Source organism: Vidua chalybeata, chromosome 26 (genome assembly GCF_026979565.1).
Source record: "Vidua chalybeata isolate OUT-0048 chromosome 26, bVidCha1 merged haplotype, whole genome shotgun sequence".
Taxonomy (NCBI): Eukaryota; Metazoa; Chordata; class Aves; order Passeriformes; family Viduidae; genus Vidua; species Vidua chalybeata.
The window spans coordinates 494297-514050 of record NC_071555.1 but is presented as its reverse complement, the minus strand read 5'-3'; the positions used below and the strand labels follow the sequence as shown (position 1 = coordinate 514050).

At 41.3% G+C, this 19754-nt stretch overlaps 3 protein-coding genes across 4 annotated transcripts; all 3 read right to left on the bottom strand.

Annotated features, from left to right (window-relative positions):
- Positions 1-663: 663 nt before the first annotated feature.
- On the bottom strand, positions 664-7528 carry KRT222 (keratin 222). 2 transcript variants are annotated; one of them, XM_053965468.1, is made up of 6 exons: positions 7433-7528; positions 5661-5789; positions 4749-4969; positions 4142-4218; positions 3859-3964; positions 664-2565 (listed from the first exon to the last, which is right to left on the bottom strand). In XM_053965468.1, the coding sequence occupies exons 1-6, from the start codon at positions 7526-7528 to the stop codon at positions 2352-2354; spliced, it is 843 nt and encodes a 280-aa protein (XP_053821443.1). In that variant the 3' UTR covers positions 664-2351. The 2 variants fall into 2 exon arrangements, with proteins under 2 accessions (XP_053821443.1, XP_053821444.1); XM_053965469.1 differs by having other exon boundaries at positions 7351-7463.
- Positions 7529-9172: 1644 nt separating this feature from the next.
- Positions 9173-12830, bottom strand: LOC128800357 (keratin, type I cytoskeletal 12-like). The gene is made up of 8 exons (XM_053965459.1): positions 12229-12830; positions 11797-11879; positions 11421-11577; positions 10986-11147; positions 10762-10887; positions 10196-10413; positions 9848-9930; positions 9173-9639 (listed from the first exon to the last, which is right to left on the bottom strand). The coding sequence occupies exons 1-8, from the start codon at positions 12811-12813 to the stop codon at positions 9542-9544; spliced, it is 1512 nt and encodes a 503-aa protein (XP_053821434.1). The 5' UTR covers positions 12814-12830; the 3' UTR covers positions 9173-9541.
- A 1767-nt stretch (positions 12831-14597) lies between these two features.
- On the bottom strand, positions 14598-19008 carry KRT20 (keratin 20). The gene is made up of 8 exons (XM_053965460.1): positions 18586-19008; positions 17724-17806; positions 17349-17505; positions 16681-16842; positions 16474-16599; positions 16089-16309; positions 15482-15522; positions 14598-14804 (listed from the first exon to the last, which is right to left on the bottom strand). The coding sequence occupies exons 1-8, from the start codon at positions 19006-19008 to the stop codon at positions 14707-14709; spliced, it is 1311 nt and encodes a 436-aa protein (XP_053821435.1). The 3' UTR covers positions 14598-14706.
- Positions 19009-19754: the final 746 nt, after the last annotated feature.

The following is a 19754-nucleotide window of genomic DNA, read 5'->3' as shown; positions in this document are numbered from 1 at the left end:
CACTGGGAAGTAGATTGAGACAATAAAACTTGTTTTTACATCAGCTGTTTGCAGGTGCTGGTTGGCAGAGGCTCAGCTGGTCTGGATTTAATTAGAACCACAGAAATTAAGAATTCTCTGCCACAGTATTAAGCTTCAGTGTTATTTTTTTTAGAATTCAGCTTTGAAGTGACCTAAAAATGAGGGAGAGATGTTATTATTTTGATGCCTATGTGGAGTTCACACTGATACTTGTGGAAGTCAACTACTTTGTGAACAAAAGAGAGTTCTTTACATTTTGAGAGATGGAATCTGTGAATAATGCAAAAATAGATACTTACTGAATGAGGTGAAAACTTAGTTAAAACCAGAATGCCCACTTGAACCAGGCCTAGAGTAGGAGAAGCTACTGAAGTCAGTAGCAGGAAGTCACACGTGAAGAAAATAGCCAGGGTGACTGGATTTACCAGGAAAAAAGAGTAAGTTTTGTAGCAGAGGGACACTCACATGTTATGGTAACGATTCTGAGGGAATTTGTGTCCTTCTAATTGCAGAGAGGATCTTAGAAAATGCTTGTTACAGTGCTACAGATTTTCCTATCTGCAACTTTCATTTTGCATTTTTCTTTTACTCCTTTCCACTTAAGGAGAAGACATTGACACACACAAAATATGCATAGACAAATTCCATTTTAATACTTTTTTTTATTGTAGTACTATCATTTACTTTGGTAAATTCGTATCCCTGTTTAAAGTGCCTTGAAGCAATTAAAACTTAGTTTAAATTCAAGTATTGTAAAATGTACAGAATCTAAGCACAAAAAAAAGCTGCATAGTGAAAATACTGGAGCAGGCTGATACATTCAGGATGCCAAGTACTCAAGTGGTAACAACATCAGCTCATGATTCAGGTTAAGGATAATTAGCGAGTTTGATACAGTACAGACAGGTCAGGGCAATATTGATGCATTGTTCTTACCATGAACAAAGGATAGAAGCATAAATTAACTCTGAAAGGATCTGCAGTATCACTTTTGTACACATGCCATAAGTAATAAGGCAGATAGTGACACTGAAATCAATCCTTTACATGCTGCTGTAATCCAGCAAATCCTCTGTGTGGATCCTCCAGACTCTGAGCCCCAGCAGTCCCGGTGTTTCAGTGGGAGCTGTGACATCCATCCTCTTCCGAATCCTCACAAATAATCATTCTTGTCTTCATACAGTCTTGTTTGAGTCTTTGTTTGAAATTTGTCCTGTAAGGTTTTAAAGAAGGATGGCTGTTCCTCTGTGTACTGGTGCAGGGTTTCTGTTGGGGTTTGTGTTTGCCCACAGCTACTTTGGGTAGGAGTGGGGGGTACTTAAGGGGTCTGGTTGAATTGTACTTTGAATTTGTAGCCCTTATTTTTCCCAGTCAATTTGAAGTAGTAACAGTTGTACCCTGGTGTAACAGTGACTTGTCACATGGACTAGATCAACAGTATCACTTGCCTGTAGTGTTTGTCAGAAGAGAAATTTGTTGAAGATATTTTAATGCACATTGTTATAAAAAAAAAAAAAAAAGGAATACCAGCATTCAAATGGTTGTTTGATTCCTCCCATTTGAACAATTAGAGAGTAATTTCATTTGCCTTGGCTAAGAGACTTGTAGTGGACACATAAGAAAATGATTGATTTTTCAGGGGAAATTACTGCTTCAAAATCAGCTGAACAATATGGCTAAAATGTTACTGGATTGTAGCAACACTTTTAAAATGAATGTATAGGGATGTAGAGGAAAGACATTTTTGCTCAGTTGTTGCCTGAAAAAAGGGAATTTAAAAATACTAGCCACTTTTAAAAGAAAACTCTTTGTTAATAGTTCATGTATTTTAAGAGCATTTTCATATGTAATTTTTGCTGTTAGAAAGTATTATTTTAAAATATATTTCTAGAAGTATGACAGCTGTGATATAAATTATTGCAGGGATTCACCAGTCATTATATGAATGGAATATTGAATAATTAAGAGAAGCAAATAGGCATTTCTCATTTTTGGAAAGAGAAAACAAGTTCTCTTTTACAAAGGCAGAATATGTCAAACTATAAAGTTCTAGTTTAATTTTTGTAATATTTGGTGAAAATCTACAAAACAACAACAATGAGAATATGAAAGGGCTGCACCCAGAATATAAAACCAGTAGAAGTTGGGTTTCTTGGAATCGGAACCCCCTTGCTGTTCACCCTTTCTTTTAAAGGACTTAAATGGTTTTATTGTATTGATCCAAGTGCTTGGTAAGATGTTGTGGTTGTAGCAGACAGCAGCCGTGGGAGTCCATCTACAGTTTATTTCCGGAGCCCATTGTGGATGCACTTTGAGGGAATTGGCTGAGGTTAAGGTTTGATGGATGGGATGCTGCAGGATCTCCTCATCACCAGCCTGACTTCAATGTCGGGGAGGGTTTTCTTTTTTGTGTGCAAACACCCTTCCTCTGTGGCTGCCAGGTGGAGATCAAAACGCAAGGAAACGGACTTTTTCCTTAAGCGAGGGTTGTCCTTAAAGAAAGAACCTTCCCATTCCTTAATAACTTCATCCACTTTTTCTGTCCTGAAACAATAAAGAAAATATATTTATGATTTATTAGGCTATATTAGTTACCTATCTTCAGAACTGCTTTTGAAACAGAGAGACAAATGGCATCATAGTCAAGTTATTTTATGTGGTACTGAGATACCAGAGGTGTCTTTTTTTTCCAGGTTCATTCTCCAGAGAAGCTAAATAAAGTGTGAGGGTTCATTATGTTCTTGTTTTTGTACTTTTAGGTAGACATGGCTACAAAACCATTGCTCCAAATACTTTAGGCAGTTTGTTTCCAAGGAGAAAGTTTGGAATCCAAGCTCAAAAATTTTGCAAGAAACCTCAGTACTGTAGTGGGCAGGACAGAATTCCTGCATCTGAAAACCTTCAGAATAGGGAGGAGAAAATCTAGTTTAGACTCAAACCTCAGAATGTGAAGCTATATTAATTAAAAAGGGCAGAAGTAAAATAGGGAGAATTGAAAAGCCAGCTGATCCAGGAATATTGAGGCACCCAATTCCTGTTGATTCAATTCTCTAAGTGTGTGTCAGAATTCAGATCTGAAAGTCAGGCTCTGGGGCCTCACCCAGCAGAGTAGCTCCATGCAGATCTGAGTGTCTGATGAACAAAGCTCGTGCACAAAAATAAACGTCATCTACAGGGTATGTCTGATGGACCTTATGATGACATTAATTTTTTTCAGCAGCTAGTTATGGTTCAGTGCTAGGAATGGCCCACCACAGTGTGTTTAAAGGTAATATTAAATTAGTCTACAAAAAAGCTTAAAGAGCAGGAGGGGGAAAAAATTGAGGCAATCCAATACTATTAAAGTAATTTCAGGTGAATAACATATCCTTACAGACTTTCACATGCCTACTTGGGAGCCAGGTTCTCCCTCCCCTGTTTGGGGAAACGTAGGAGTTTCCAGGGAGCAAGTTGGAGCAGCTGAGCCTGAATTTATGTGCATAAATATGCCCCAGAGGGACTTCCCAAATTCGGTCTGGGCTCTTTGCTTTCAGCCTTAGCGAGATGAATTATTCATAGTTTCATTCTTAACAGAGATAGAAAGTACAAATCAGAAGCACCAGCATGGTATTGTTTGCTTATGAAGCCAATGCTAATAAAAAGAACTTTTAAATGTAATGTATTGTTAAACACTGCCATTCAGTGCACCTTCAGGAGCTCTCACTGTGCTTCTGGAACTCCTGGGCTATGTGGGCACGATATAACAGATACCAAATAACGGAAAATTCAAAGCTACTGAAACATAACCTCCACCCTTTACTTCCAATTGTTATTTTGTGAAATTCCTGTTTATCTTACTGTACAGTGCCATGAGCTTCAGCACTTTCCTTCATGATATTTCCATCTAGGATTGCTTGTTTTGTCATCAGTTCCACCTTCTTTGGTTTGTGCTTCTTTACACTCTCTGTAAAAGAATATGCAGGTATACAGTGCAGGTATGCAGAAAGGCAAGGGCAGTACACAGGACCTGGAGGTATTTCCCATACATTGGAAAAGGTCCTTTTTAAATATTCAGGAGCTTGTCAGTAGTCATGAACAGTCAGGACCAAAATCCCTTAAGGAGAAGATACCTGAAACTCACCTGAAGGCAGCATAAATGTGATCTTGCTAGTGCTGGGTTTTTTGTCATCCTTCTGGGCAGGTGTTGAGCAACGGAACCTACCAAAAAAAAAAAAAAAAAAATTACAGGCATCTAGTAGTATTGAATTACTTTAATTCCTAACTTGTTGTATGAACAGCTGTGAGAAACTTAAAAATGTGAGAAGTTCTGTTTGATCGTGGTAACTATTTGTTGGGATTTCTCATTCTGAGCCCAGAACTGGAGGAAGTTTCTGCCAATATCTGTGCAGTTCCCTGCAGGGGTCTGTCCTGGTGTGAGACATGAACTCCCTGCCCAGCCCTTCACCAGTGTGGACTGGCCTCATGCGCTGTGACACCCGAGGGGCCCCAGGACCCCAGTGACCCACAGTGCCTCAGTGAGGCTGCAGTGACTGAGCTGCTCTTTGCAACGTGTGAGAGACACTGAGCACCACAAAGTGCCCAGTCAGTGAACCTACCTTATAATGAAACCTTTTCTAAGATTGTATGTAATTCTTAAATGTTTTGTTCATGTATTTGCAATTCTGATTATTTGAGACCTTCAGAAATGGAAGACAAATTTGAGATCTTTTTCTCTAAGCAGCAAGTACCTGCTCTCTTCTTGCTCCAACAGACTGCGATATGTCGCTATCTCCTCCTCCAGCTTCATCCTCGTGTTCAGGAGAATTTCATGCTCTCTAAGCTGTTTCTCAATTCCTCTTCTCACTTCCAACAACTCTTTCTCCAAGCATTCAATCTCACCTTCCAAATTTTGTAGCTGCATGTGGTACTGCTGCTCCGTGGCCCGCAGTGAACGTTCCAAACCCTTTTCCTGTGAAATTGAAGTCATATTTTAAGATTTGGAAAGTTTGTGTGCAAAGATGTTACAGACATACATGGTTTCATTAACAAACTGTATTTTTTTATCAGTTCTTGTAAGATTATTCTTTAAGAACAGGAGTAAAGCTTTCAAGGTAATACTTTGGCTGAGAAATTTTCCAGTAAAATCTGTGGTAATTTAAAATCAGGTGAAAGTGTAGCCACATCTTGCACAGCAGTCTACTGCCTTGAGTTTACAGATCTCTGATTTTACAGTTAAACAATGTCCAGCTCAATGCTGTATGAAGTGTCTGTGTGCTCTTAGAGCTTTCCTTTACTGCTGAATTGAGCAAAAGCTGACGTTTTGTCACAAATGAATTGATGAATCTGGTCCACACATTAAAAAAGATCATAAACATGTGGTGAATTGGAAAGGCAGAATGACCAGGAGTTTGGTGAGGGAGTATCATGCAAATATGTGATTGGGAGGTATGAAAACAGGACACCGCGTCTGGAGAGGCAGATACTGCTCCAGAACATGTGCTGGCTCAGTGTGTGTGAGTGAGGGCTCTGTGAGTGTTCCTGTGATGGATTTCTGCAGTATGGTGGCTGTGACTGTCACAGAAATTGACTCTGGGATAGTTTGCATCAAGGACAAGACTTCTTTTTTCCGTGCAAATTCAAGTTTAATTTCAGACTCTTACCACAGCGTGGAGAGACTCGATTTCGATCTGCATGTGGTGCCATTGCCGTCGGGCTTCACACAGTTCTGCTCTGGCTGCCTTTAGTGCTTCTGCATCTTTGTCCATTCTTTTACTTGTACCTTCTTCTAACTACAGGGGACATACAAAAGATAACAATATTAAAAATATTTGAATAACGGTAATAAATTGGCACATAAAAATGTCTGCTTGGAATTCTTGTTGGAGTTGTATAAATATGTGAAAGCTCACAGTGAGGAGTTAATGTTTTCTGTATTATGTAGAGGGAAAGCCCTTATTCCACTGTGTTTGATGGGAAGTGGTTGGCCACATCTCTATCCCTGGCACCTTTGTCCTAGAGGAATTCTCATACAAATTACCCAATTGTATTGAGACCTTACTCACCTCTGGTGTAAGGGGGCTTAGAGAACGTGCAGATGGTTCAAGCTTCCAAGTTTGAATAAAGTGCTTTGATTTTAATGCACTTTTGATTTCAGGGTTTTGGGTTTTTTTCTTTTTATCCTGTTAAAAGTAGTTTTTTAAAACCACTCCTGATCACGTGTGGGGTCATTTTAGATTTAGACTTGTCTTTGATTTCAATAGTATGTTCCTGCATGTAACTTCCAGAACAATTGCTTGGCTTACAGAAGTTATTTTTCATTTTTGATTCTGAGTTTCCGTACAAGTGGTGAAGATGCCCTAAGCCCTTGAAACAGTACTTGATCTTTTGCATATTTTACTGCTTTATGCATGTTCTTATGATGACATTGACTTTAAGAAAATAATCTCTTTATTTCAGGTCTTATGAACTAAAAAAAATAAGGGTTTTGTTCCCCTGTACATACTGACTTATTGCCACTTTACCAGATGATAATTTTTGTGAAAAATCTAGGTTTTTCTCATCCACAAGTGAACCCCAAATGTTTCTTGCTTCCTCTTTCTTGTCTGGGTGCTGCAGAATTTGTGTGACAGGATCAAACCAATGTGCATTGGCTGCTCTGTGCCAACACAAAGATAAACTTGGCTTCCCTGTCGGGTGTGCAGCTGCCGTGTGTCTGGCACTGCTGGTGGATCAGCCAGGCTGCAGCAGAGGCTGGCCTGTCCTTAAAACAAACCTCTGGGATTCCTGCAATACCTGATTACAAGGTGACAGAATACCTGATTCCCCCCTGAATTTATTTACATTTGATGGCTCAAAATTGTTTTGCCATTTGATTTCAGTTGGGTTTAGAGCTGTTTGTATGTAAATCCCTAACAGCAGCATTGTGTGTTGGTAACATTTAATCAAGCTGTATGAGAGAGCAACTGATATTTGCTGAAGAGCAAAACATAGTTTTTACTGTGAACAATAGAAAATTGTTTCTGCAAAGGTACAGTGTACTTTACTAGAGGGCTAAAAATGGCAAAGATTGCTGCATATAAAAGAATTCTCTTCAGGATTCTTTTTTCCTCTGAAATAACTACATGGAGCTAGAGGTTACCCTGTTACAGCCTATGTCATCATCCTTTAAATCCCAGCAATAGCCCGGCTGCAGGGACAGAAAAGTATCCTGATGAATTACACAGCATTCGTTCAGCGTGAATCCATACCCTTGACAAAATCTATTTCCGATTTTTCTAGTTCACATCTTACTGCGGTAAAATCCACGTCCCTTCCCCAAAAAAACTGCTGCATTGAAAGGAATTACTGTACCTCATAGAGGCTGCGGGAGGAACTGTACGGCCAGGGAATGGCTCCGTACTCTGCAAGGTGTGTGGCTGTGAGGAGGCATTACCTGCGTCTTTGCTGAGCTGACGGTCTTTATCTGATTTCGGGTGATGAGCGATTCATACTTTGCCCTGATCTCTCGGCGGAGCCGAGCCGGCTCCATCCTCCTCCTCCTCCTCCTCCCATCCTCCCCGGCTCCCGGCTCCGCTGCCGGCGGTGCGGGGCTGCGGCCGCGGGGCCGTTAAAGCGGCAGCGGCTCATTTCGGGGAGCGCGGGGGGCTCACAGCCTTCAGCCCATCCTGGCAGCAGGTTAATGCAGCAAAGGATAGCACTACAATAACTATTCATAAATCGTGTGCCGAAATGAATATATCAATGTCTTTATGTTTTTGTTACTCTGTAACTGTGGGGTTTTATAACCTCAGAAACGTGAGGGTAATAGAAAGCAAAGGATAAAGTTGCAGCTGCCCAGCATGAAGTGCTCTGGCAAGAGGACATGGACAGACAGAGCCTCCCAGCAGCATAGCTGGGTTGCTGGCAGTGCCGCTGGCAGGTGCCTCCACCACTGTTTTCAGAATTTCCATCCCTGGAGGTATTTGAGACTCAACGAGATGAAGCCTCGGGTGTCTGACCTGACCCACTGTTGAGCACTGTCCCGTTTCAGAAACGAGCTGGGCTCCTGGGCATCTTCTTTTATGGGCAGAAACACAACAAGGAGGGAGAGGAGCCAGCACTACTGGTGGTGAGCAGTGCTGGTGCAACTTGTGGTAAGGGCTTTGGCTCCTCTCCTGCAGAGGACAAAGTTCTGGTGAGTGTACACTTCAGACACATCACTGCTGTCAGGAAAAGGGTCTGGGTTGTCTCTGATGGTGTTTCAGAACCTGTGCCAGGTGTTGGTGCGCTCAGTACACACAACACACAATGTATGTGGGGTTCTTACCCCTTTCCTGACAACTTCCAGGCAGGTCCAGCACAGCTTGTCTGGTGTGCTGTGCTTCTTCATTTCCTGCTCACTGGAGCACTGTGTGATCCTGATGATCTTGTCTGCTAAGAATGGCTCTTACCTATTTCATTTTACCTCTTGCTTATTTAATTTTTTTTCCAGTAGTGCATAATACCAGATATGCAGTAAAAAAAATTTCCAATTTCAATAGAAATTTAAAATTTAGCAAAGAGATAAATGCATTTTTTTGGCTCTAAATGAGAATATACATCAATGAAATGATAAAACAGGCAGTAAACTTTCACAGACACACATCTTTTTAGAAGTCAAAGTATTGTACCACTTAAAAGTCTCCTGGTGTAAAAAGGCTTCCCCATTCTTGGCTGTGTCTGTTGGCACATGTGAAAGGATCCTGTGTTTGGATTTTCTTTTCCTTAGCTGACTGTCTTCCAGTTGACCTGGACTGAGATGGAAAGGTTTCGTTGTCCGCTCTCTTTTCTACAAGTGTCTCAATTATCCTTGTTCTGTGTAGGTCTAAACCCAAAATATTGTCAGTGTTTGTCATTGACAGGATGAGAGCAGTTACATAAGAAAACAATTAGGAATGCATCAGACAAACACAAGGTATTGCACTTGGGATGGTATAAACGAATGCTTTCCTTTTCTACCTTTTTTTCAGGTATAAAGGGAACACCTGGCTATGAGATTTCTGAAGGTTAAAGATAGGTAGGTGAAAGCAAGTGCATCTTTCCTAGGACTTATGGAACTTTGAATTCTAGCTGCTTTCAATGTTCATATTTTATTGCTGGCTCACCACACAGCTGAAGGGGGTCATGGAGAATAAAAGGTCACTAATACCTTAAAGCTTGTTGAGTCCTTTTTATTAGGCATCAAAACTGGAAAATGCGATTAGAACAGCAAAATTATTTTATCTATTGATTGCTAAAGATTATAAAAAGGCAAATCTGATTAAATGTGTGCTTCATATTTCTGGTTATTGAACAGAGATTAGATGATATTTTTAAAGAACACCATGGAAATCATACAGGTAATGCTGATAGAGTAAAGCAGGAAATGTATTTTATGTCTGCAAGGAATGAAAGTGCCAACTTTGTCTTATCTAAAAGATTCTTAGTACAAAGCCAAATGTTTTATCACTTCATACAAAAGAATAAAGTTATTTATCCATTTTGGCTTGGAGCAAATGGATCCTTTGCCACATCAGATTATGCCTCATATCTTCTCTTCAACTTCCTTAACGTGGGATGCAACTACTTTTCCATCTACCACTTCTTCGACAATTGTCTTGATCTTTCTAGTTTTGGTTGGATCTAGACATCATGAACAAAACAAAAAATATTTATCAATGTGTTAAAAATGATAAACCAAAGCAGCACATGAACAGGTACTCCCTTTTCCTTTCCAATTGGCTTCTGATTTTAATGAACTCTATGATGTAATTAAATAGGATAACAGGTAAAATTTGATTTGTAAGAATGACTTTAGAAACAAAATTTTATTCAATCAAGTTCTGCCTACCTTGAGAAGAGTCCAGTGATTGTGTTTGAGATTTGGACCCTGTCAGGGATGAGCTTTCAAATGTAGCTGCCTGTCCAGCACCCCTAAAAGGGAATCAGAGACATGCACTATTGCAGGATGTCCGATAGGATCAGGACAAATTCCCTTTTCATGGTGACATTGATAGGTTATTTAAATAGTGAGCAGAATGACTCACTCTCCTCAGTCACAGTGATATTTCAGATCACTGTATGTGCCTTACTGTCTCTTGGAGAATGTTCCACTTATTTTACCTCTTTTTTTTCCTGGAAAGGATTTTGGTACAGAAAATAAACACAAGGAGATATTTTGTGTCAACCAGTTCCTTACACAAACTCGCCATCCAGCAGGCGCCGGTAGGTTTCAATCTCCATTTCCAGACGAGTCTTGATGTCCAGGAGCTGTTGGTACTCTGCGTTCTGGCGCTCCATGTCAGCCCTGACCTGGAAAAGCTGGGACTCCAGATTCCCGATCTGCATTTGGATTTGTGACAGCTGAGCGCAGTAACCACCTTCCGTTTCTGCTAAAGTGTCTTCCAGGGATTTTTTCTGTGAAAGGATATTAAAAAATCTCTGGTTAAGGAAAAAAACCTCTTTACAAAATCAGCTGAAGTAGTTTAAGGGAGCGAGCACAGCTGTATTACTCAGAACGTTTTATTTTCTTTTTGAAAACTGTCCCTTGTCACTTCCCTAAATGTGATGTAAAAGCTCATCTGCTTTGTGACATGCTCTTTGAAATCCAGTTAGATATATTACTGCTGTTTAGGAACTAAAAGAATATAGGAATTAATCAGAAAGAACTGCAAATCCTCAATTCTATGGAATAGGATTAGGTCTAAAAAGACTTTTGAAGTTACTGAATTGGCTCTGAGAAGTCAGCAGCTTCCCAGAACATACCATGGCGAGCTGAGACTGCAGCTCTATTTCCAAGCTCTGGAGAGTCCTTTTTAAATCTGTGATCTCGCTCTTTCCTGACTGGAGCTGCTCAGTATGGGTGGAGATTTCCCTTTTCAGCTCTCCGCTCTGAAATGACAAGGAAGAATGGGATGTAATTTTACTGTTCCAAGTATTGAACTCATTTTCCCATGCATTTTGCTGAGTTTGTTCTCTCTGGTTGTTACTTTTTCATTGAACCACGCCTCGGCCTCTTTACGGTTTTGCTCGGCAATGACTTCATACTGTCCCCTCATATCATTCAAAAGCTTGGTCAGGTCAGTCCCTGGAGCAGCATCCATTTCCACACTGACTTGGCCAAATTCACTGCTTTGGATGCCCTGAAGCTCCTGGAGAGATTGAAAATAAAGAGAAGGTTCTGTCAATAAAAGACAAAATCGTTATACCAAAATATATGTAAAGAAATATATATGATATAAATTCTGTTTCAACAAGGATCTGTAGATTGTTTGTTGCACTCTTTCACTTAGCAAACTCAAAAAATAACAGCAAACAAAACCCATAATGAAACCCAGGAACTCCCACTGGCTTAAATAAGGGAGTAATTTGATGTTTCACAATTTCATGTGTTTTGTTATGAATTCACATAGGAAAAAAATTACCTCTTCATGATTCTTCTTGAGATAAGCCAGTTCTTCATTCAGGCTTTCAATCTGCATTTCTAGATCTGCCCTGGTCATGGTCAGTTCATCCAGGACTCTGCGCAGACCATTGATGTCAGCCTCCACACTCTGCCGAAGAGCCACTTCATTCTCATATCTATGCATAAAGGGATTAAATATTATTTTTTCCATGGCCCATGAGGTCAAATGGAAATTCTTAATATGTTTTATTTTAGCTTTAATTTGAAAATTTAATACACATAATTATTATAATGCTGTTTAATAATTATACTACAAGTATTCTACAAGGAAAGAGATTTTTAGTACAAAATAATTTTTTCCTTAAGGAGTTTTTATAGCATTAAGAAATCCTTACTTCAGTCTGAAGTCATCAGCAGCCAGTCTGGCATTATCGACCTGCAGAATAATCCTCGCGTTGTCGATGGTTGCATTGATGATCTAGAATACAAACAGTGTTCAGAAAATGATGTTACAGCCCAAAGGCTTCATGGCTTTGTAATGGCTTTAAACTTTGTGTTCTGCAAGGGTTTGTAGAACTGCATTCCATCACTGCCTTCTCCTTTATTCAGATTAGAGAAATCACACAGCTGTGACACAGCTACAGAACTGCTTTAATGTACAGGAAAAATTCACCACATGTCACCAGTGCAAGGTGACAGAGGTCACTGCAAGCGTCAGTACCAAAGGATAAATGTGCTCTTGTTTGCTGAAAGAAATTTCTTATTTTCATTAATACTATTAAGTGAGTCGCAAATATAAAGATACGTTAAATACATTGCTTTGCTACCTTGTTTCGAAGATCTTCAATGAGGGGGTAGAATTTACTGTAGTCATTCCCAGATCCAGGGGTGCCAGTGCCAGGGCCATTTTTCTCGTACCATTCACGGATTTTGCGCTCCAGCTCGGTGTTGGCATCCTCCAGAGATCTCACTTTGTCCAGATACGCAGCCAGACGGTCATTGAGGTTCTGCATAGTCTCTTTTTTTGAGCCAGAAAGAATGCCACCATCGCCAGCACCAGCAGGGCCAAACCCACCTCCAAAACCAGTCCCTAAGCCACCACCAAAGCCACTTCCAAAAGCAGCACCTGAACTGCTGCCAAAACCACTTCCCAAACCTCCCCCAAACCCACTGCCTAAGCCACTTCCATAGCTACCACCCAAACCACCTCCAAAGCCCCCACCAAAGCCAGAGCTTGAACCCAACAGAGAAGCTGCACCAAACCCTCCACCAGACCCCCCACCAAAGCCAAGCCCACTGCCACCAAAGCCTCCTCCACCACTGGAACTGGACATCCTCAGAGATCCCCCTCCAAATCCACTCCGAGAGGAGAATTGCCGGGGCCCGCCGCTTGTGCGCACGGAAAGGGCCATGGTGCTCGAGGTGCCTGGATCTGCCCTGTGGAGGATACAACAGAGAGCAGGCAGAGCAGGCGCAGGGTCAGCTTTATAGGGACAGCAGTGGGTGTTTCAGGAGGAGTCCCCACCTCCTGGGGAGAGCTTTCACTCTCTCTCTCCCTCCTGTTTGGAGGGGATGTCAGTTTAGTATGTTCTGACCAACCGAAATGATATGTGCCAACCGAAATTGCCAATGGGAGTGGAAATCTGGTGCCCTCCAGGTATTTGTATGAGGAGAAATGGGTGGAGTGGAGCTGAGACATCACAATTGTGTTCTGCCATATGCAATGAAGCACAAAAAGTTCTTTTTGCATTTAAATCCCTTCTAAATAATTGTTTTGTCATTGCAGATGCAGCTCTTCCTGCAATTGGAGCTGTTCTTACAGGAGTTTGCTAAGTCAGCAGAGTGATCCCTTTATCCCTGCTTCTCAGTCTGTGTGGCAGGAATGTCTCTCTTTTCATAATGCTCTTCAGCCAGGAGCCTTTGCTCCTGGATTAATGCTTCTGGATGCTGATAGGATGTAAGAAAAGTGACCATCAGGTGTCCAAGGGCACATGGATGTTCAGTGAACTGCAGGGTGATCATTAATATGAAAATATAAATATACCAAATAGGATTTGGAATTGGGTTTATGCCCTAGCCCTTTCATCACTGAAATACCTCAGAGTGATACACTTATAGTCTATAGCATATAGTCTATAGCATATTAGAATTTGTACTTTGGAGCTGGGAACTGACCATTCTCTCTGCTAAATAGTTTGCTGTTATCTCAAAATAAGAAATCCCATTTCTGTATTTGGTGCTTTTTATAATACAAATCTGAAGATCAAATGTAGCGCTTCTGGGTGCAGGTTTGGGCATGGGAACCCTCCCAAGCCAGTATATTTTTCTTTTGAAGTTATTTTGATAAATGGAAAATAGTTTTTCCTTTGTCCTGGCTTAATTATATAATTGGATTTGTCAACTGAAATGTGTTAATTTTTGATTTATCCGCACTCAAGAGCATGGGGTGCTTTTGGGGCAGAAAAGAGCGGAAGATCAAAGGTGTAAGTAAAGCATTTCTGTGGAAATGGGCTGATATCCTGGTCTCAGTGACTCGGGGCAGTGAAAGCAGAGGATTAGTTCTTTGGCAGCTGTTTATGTACAGTACATAGCTCTGGACAGGTGAGGTTTCATAGGGAAGAGCTTTGTGTGTTTATGTTCTCAAGAGGAAAATGTAAACTCCTGGGACTGAGAATCCAGGTGTGGCACAGGGGCCTCCCTATGGGACAGGGAACATTATTGGCACAGAAAGGTTTGAGAGAGTGGGAGATAATTTCAATTATGTTTTTATCCATAAAATATCTTGGCTTGCCATAGTCCCTGGTGACATAATCATTCACAGAACGTGAAAAATATCAAATAGGCTTCTTCAATTTATTTTTTCATGTTAATGTATTATGAAAAGCAAATTGACACTTCTTATTTATGTGAAAACCATGTTTTAATGCAGTGAAGCTGCTTTATGTTTGAGTGGGAGTTCACATTCAGAAAAGGTGTGCTGAACTCATGCCTTAATGCATTTTAAAAACCTAATACTTCCATTTGTATCTATGTTGGAAGTAATGATATATTCCTACCAGGCTGATTTGATTTCTTTCCATCAGGGTACTCAGTCACTACGTAAGTAAACCAAAAGTCTTCTATGTTGTGACTTACCGATTTTTATTAATGCTCCCCCACAAAAACAACAACAACAAAGGATTTGAGATTTTGGCATTTTTTAATCCTTCTGGGGTTTAGTGTGAATTAGATCAGATTCTTTATAAACCTTTTCGTTTTGGCATCAGCTCCAGGGAACTCAGAGGCATCTTTTCTGATGGTGCCATTTACATCTTCTCTTCAAATTCTCTGACCTCAGAGGAGACAACTTTGCCATCAACCACCTCCTCAACTATTGTCTTGATCTTCTTAAACTTACTTGATTCTGTTAAGGAAATTGAAAAGAGAAGTAATTTAATGAAATGTACATTGACAGAGTAATATTGCTGTGGTAGTAGCAGTCGATGAGGAAATATCAAAAAGCATCTTCAATCCACAGGTCCTTGAGGTAAACTTTTGCAGTGTGTGGGGTGTGGCTTCTCCTCTTTTGGATATTGAGTATGTTGCCCATAGACTGTAGTGGATACTGGGTTCAATAACTCTCTAGTGCTCTTGATAGTTTTGCTTCAGTTTATCACAGACTTGTAGACCTAAAACCTTGGAGTAGACTTACACCAAATTGGAAATTTTTGCTATGAAACTGAGTATGTTACTTGGAAGTCTCAGTCTCCCTGTGCAGCTAGCAGGGAGAAGCAGATGCTTCTGCAGTTCTCCAGAGGGGAATTCAGTAGCTCTCTGTTGTTATCTTGGCTCTCTGAGGACTCACAGAATCACAGAATGGGTAAGGTGAGCCTGTGATTTTACCCTGGGCACCTGAATTGTATATAAACCCAGGTTTGTATAGTCCTTATAGTGTAACCATACAGTTGATTGCTTTCTTGATATGAGATTCCACTGGCTGATTCAGAGCAAATGCTCTGAAGCTGTTGTTTTATATCAGGCTGCTTAATTCCATAACATTTCAACAGGCTGCCATCAAAACAGAAAGTTGGTGGGACATACCTTTTTCAGCCTCTACTGCCAACGATATCTCTTCTAAATGCCTGTTCAAATTGTAAATTAGAAAATGTAAATATATGGCAACTCGTATTGAAGAAGCATTTCCTATGTGTTTGATCAGGACAGCTAATCCCCTTTCATCAAGACATTGAATCAGAGGATAACTCAGTAAAACGAGTTCTCTCAGTTGAAGTGAAACTTGCTAGGCATAAGCTGTAGGTACAGTTAATCTGCAGACTCATCTCTGCAATGCCAGGACTTCAGGTCACGCAGGTACACCCGATCTACTTCCTGAGCCTTAACAGGTAGAACCTGGGGGGAAGTTCCACTTTCTGCTTAACCCACATGGACAAGTTGATAAAAAACTGCATTACTGGTGTTCCTGGCATGTGAACATCTACCCAACTCCCCAGCTCACAGAGTGAGTCTGTAGGCTGGGAGAGCCACCTCAAAATTCTACAGCAGCTTCAGTAGCCCAGTCTGAATGGCAGCCTGCTCTGATTCTCTGGCTGAGAACTGGACAGTGGGACTTCCCCACCCCAAAGCAGTTGGAGAGAGGCAGATTTGACATAAAACCCAAACCAACACACAAAGCCATGTGTGTGCTCACCCGCTTTCCTCTCCCTCCAGCAGCCGGCGGTATGTGGCGATCTCCATCTCCAAGCGAGTCTTGACATCCAGCAGGATGCTGTACTCATTGTTCTGAGCCTCCATGTCAGCTCGCAGCTGCCTCAGCTGAGCCTCCAGACTGGAAATTGCTCTCTGTATCTGGTCAAGCTGGTAACTGTACCGTGCTTCCGTTTCAGCCAGAGTGCCTTCCAGGGTCTGTTTCTATAGTGCATGGGAAGAACAGTGACATATTATTCAGAGGATACATTTTTCTGTTAAAATAGCATTTTGATTGATTTCTCTATTTATCTTTTTATCCTCTATTTATTACACCTCTGTGTAACTCTCTGCTATCCACAGTCCTATTCTTGCTTTTTGTTATTTACCATGGTCAGCAGGGACTGTAATTCCAGCTCCAGGTTCTGGAAGACCTGTCTCCGTTCCGTGATCTCTTTCCTTTGGACCTCCAGCCGCTCAACATTGAGGGCAACTTCCTGGTTCAGTTCTGCTGTCTGGAATGAGGAATGGAGGGACTGTGAACTGCAGCCAGGCATGACCGAGGTTCTTGCTGGTGTTTAAGCAGTGGACTTTACCTGCTTTTCAAAATGTTCTTTGGCTTCTTGGCGGTTCTTTTCTGCCATTTCTTCATATTGCTTTCTCATGTTTTCCATAATAGCTGCGAGATCAATGCCGGGAGCAGCATCCACCGCCACGTTCACAGAGCCGCTCGCCTCTTTGCGCAGCCTGTCACGGTCCTGCAGCAATGGGGACTGTGTTAGCACCAGCTGCAGGGAGCTGTCACTCCTGGGCATTGGACACAAACTCAACATCTACACACATAGGGCTAATCCTTAATAGTACCTTGGGGCCAGACAACTTAATCACCTTGCAAATACTGTTTAGTGCACCTTATAGAACAGTTCACTTAGTTGATAGCAATAAATGTTATACCATAGATAAATGTATCATAAAAATGATTTCCTCAGAACCGGATCTGTGGAATGAGGGCAGAAGTCATGGCTCCCATTTTTGTATTTTTTGGGGTAGCAATTCCTGAACCATAAATTTTTCTTAGAAAAAACCTTTACTCCTTCATTCCTGGAATGGAGAAGTGTTCAGGCTTTGATCCCTGACAGCTTGAATGTCCCTTAGGTCACACATGGTTATGCTGCTTCCAGGAAGGATAGAAATTCTTCCTAGTGAGCTTGTTTGTGTTTGCCACTCAAAGCCCCTCTCCCTGGCAGTGGTCAGCTGCTCTCACCTCCTCGTGGTTCTTCCTAAGGAAAACGAGCTCCTCAGTTATACTCTCAATCTGGGACTCCAGGTCAGCTTTGGTCAGAGTCAGGTCGTCACGGACACGGAGCAGTCCGGTGATGTCGCTCTCCACACTCTGCCTGAGCAGGTGTTCATTCTCAAACCTGTACAATACAGTGCCTTTTGTCATCATTGGGATGCAACAATTTGAAGTAAATGTTAGAATCAGTAACTGATTCTAGAATCAGTAACCACAGTAATTGTGAAATTATCATTAAACTTAAAGTTGGAAAATGTTCACTTCTTGTCACTGATTCTAAGTGGAAGCTTTCCTAAATAAGAGGAGCATGAAAGAGAATTGATATAAAATCATGGAACTTACTTCAGCCTAAAGTCATCAGCAGCCAGCTTGGCATTGTCGATCTGCAGGACAAGTCTGGAATTTTCCATGTGGGCAGCAGAAATCTAAAGGGAATGGTGGACAAGCAATGAAACTTTGCACAGAAATTCATACTTGATCCTTTCCTGGGAATGAATACTGTAAGTGGGCTTCATCCTCCTTCACTTCAGCTGTCTGTTGGTCAGCTGGCTTTAAGCTAAGTTCCATCTGAAGTGCATGAAAGGAATTAGGGATGTCCAAAAGACAAATTGTCTTGCTATAAAATAAGTGTATTGAATAGTTGGGATGAACTGTTTTCTGAAGGGATCTGCTTTTAAATGCTGGGAAGTAGAACTGATAAAAAATAAAAGGGAAAAGACTGAAGGAAGTTCTGGAAACATGATTTGACAAACCTGTCAGTCGATTGTTGGGAATATTTCATTGTTTCCAGTGGTAATTTGCTGTTTTAAGTAGTGGTCTTTAATTTTTTTCTGAGTGCTTGCCCTTCTTTTCTAACAAACCTCTTTGAAATAGACTGTTGCTAAACTATATTTAAATATGTAGATTACCATTAGTACTTTCTCTAATTAAAGCCACCTGAGGCAAATATCATAGAACTAGTTAGTTTTGAGTCACAAATTTTTCAGATATGAGATTACTCACAACTGCAGGCATATTACAAATGATTACAGGTATTACAAATGATCTAAAATCTGTCACTAATATGTAGCTGATCAAAAATAAACTTCTTCTTCCCAGCTAGGCCAATTACAATTTGGAAAAGTACATTTTCTACAACAGATTATTCTCTATCTCACTGATAATTACAATTCCTGTATTTATGGAGGGCTTTATGATCTCTTACCTTATTTCGGAGTTCATCAATTGTTTTGAAGTAGGAGCTGTAGTCCTGCCCTATGCTTGTGGTGTTCTTTTCATACCATTCCCTGATCTGCTTCTCAATCAGGGAGTTTGACTTCTCCAGTGAGCGCACTCTTTCCAGGTACGCAGCCAAGCGATCGTTCAGGTTTTGCATCGTTGATTTTTCATTGCCAGCGAGCAGCACATCGCTCCCAGTGATGCTTAGCTGGAGGCTCCCTCCGAGGCCTTGGCCAGAGCTGGTGCTGGTTGATATGCGGGTGCCGTAGCCCCCGGCTCCCCCGTAGACACTGGGTGCCTGGATCTTCTGGATGGACATTTTCCTGGAGGTCAGACTACTGACACTGGGTGCAGAGGGCTGGACACGGCTGCTTGTACTCCACTGGGTGCTGCGGGTGGAGAATGCCATTTGTGCTCTTTGTCTGCTGGACTGAAGCAGGTAAATCAGCACAGAGAGATGCCAGTGAGGAGCTGAGTGTGCACTGTGCACCTTTATACAGGTCCAAGAGGAAGCGCAGTGGCTGGAAACCCCACCTATGCTGACGCAGAGTGTCACTGGTATCAGCACAAAGAGCACACAGGATATTGCCCCCCCCTCCCCATAATTTGAAGGGTTTCTCATCTGTTCGTTTGTGTTTGAGGAACACTCCCTGGGTAGTTTGCTTGCTTTGTTATTTTGTATAATAGATAAACAAAAAATGATCTGTTGAATCATTTATAACCATGTACCTGCAGCCAACCCTCTCTGTAGCCCTTTGGAACAAATGAGTAGGTTCTTAGCCCCCTGTGCAGTGCATGAATTTAAAATGAGAGTTGCTTATATGTGACAAGAGACTTAAAATATTTATATTTCTGTTGAGTAAGCAATAACTTGGGCCTCAGGACAGTCTAGGACAGTGTATAAATTATTAGAAAGGAGGCTGTACTACCATGTGAATTCATTTCATAGTGAGCACAAACCAACATCTGCACTGCCAGTGAAGAGTGGAGACTGTTGCCATCAGCTTGGATTTAAAATGCATTCATCTGGTATAAGAAAACCATTGCAAGTTGAATTTGAGCTTTCAGTACAGCTGAGATTGAGTGGAAAGGGTATTTCTTTGTCCATAAGTAAGGTAGGAGGAATGAGAATATTGGAAACCTTCACAGCCCACT

What these genes read in the sequence shown, in the direction of transcription:
- KRT222 (XM_053965468.1), bottom strand. Translation starts at nt 7,528, where the DNA reads ATGGAGCCGGCTCGGCTCCGCCGAGAGATCAGGGCAAAGTATGAATCG. An exon ending in TCAGCTCAGCAAAGACGCAG is followed by an intron (nt 5,790 to 7,432) that starts GTAATGCCTCCT and finishes TGTCCCCTGTAG; the next exon opens with TTAGAAGAAGGTACAAGTAA. An exon ending in TCGAGTCTCTCCACGCTGTG is followed by an intron (nt 4,970 to 5,660) that starts GTAAGAGTCTGA and finishes TCAATTTCACAG; the next exon opens with GAAAAGGGTTTGGAACGTTC.
- LOC128800357 (XM_053965459.1), bottom strand. Translation starts at nt 12,813, where the DNA reads ATGGCCCTTTCCGTGCGCACAAGCGGCGGGCCCCGGCAATTCTCCTCT. An exon ending in TGCAGTCTCAGCTCGCCATG is followed by an intron (nt 10,414 to 10,761) that starts GTATGTTCTGGG and finishes ATCCTTTCACAG; the next exon opens with AAAAAATCCCTGGAAGACAC. An exon ending in CTGCTGGATGGCGAGTTTGT is followed by an intron (nt 9,931 to 10,195) that starts GTAAGGAACTGG and finishes ATTCCCTTTTAG; the next exon opens with GGGTGCTGGACAGGCAGCTA.
- KRT20 (XM_053965460.1), bottom strand. Translation starts at nt 19,008, where the DNA reads ATGGCATTCTCCACCCGCAGCACCCAGTGGAGTACAAGCAGCCGTGTC. An exon ending in AAGAACATTTTGAAAAGCAG is followed by an intron (nt 16,600 to 16,680) that starts GTAAAGTCCACT and finishes TCCTCATTCCAG; the next exon opens with ACAGCAGAACTGAACCAGGA. An exon ending in TACAGTCCCTGCTGACCATG is followed by an intron (nt 16,310 to 16,473) that starts GTAAATAACAAA and finishes CATGCACTATAG; the next exon opens with AAACAGACCCTGGAAGGCAC.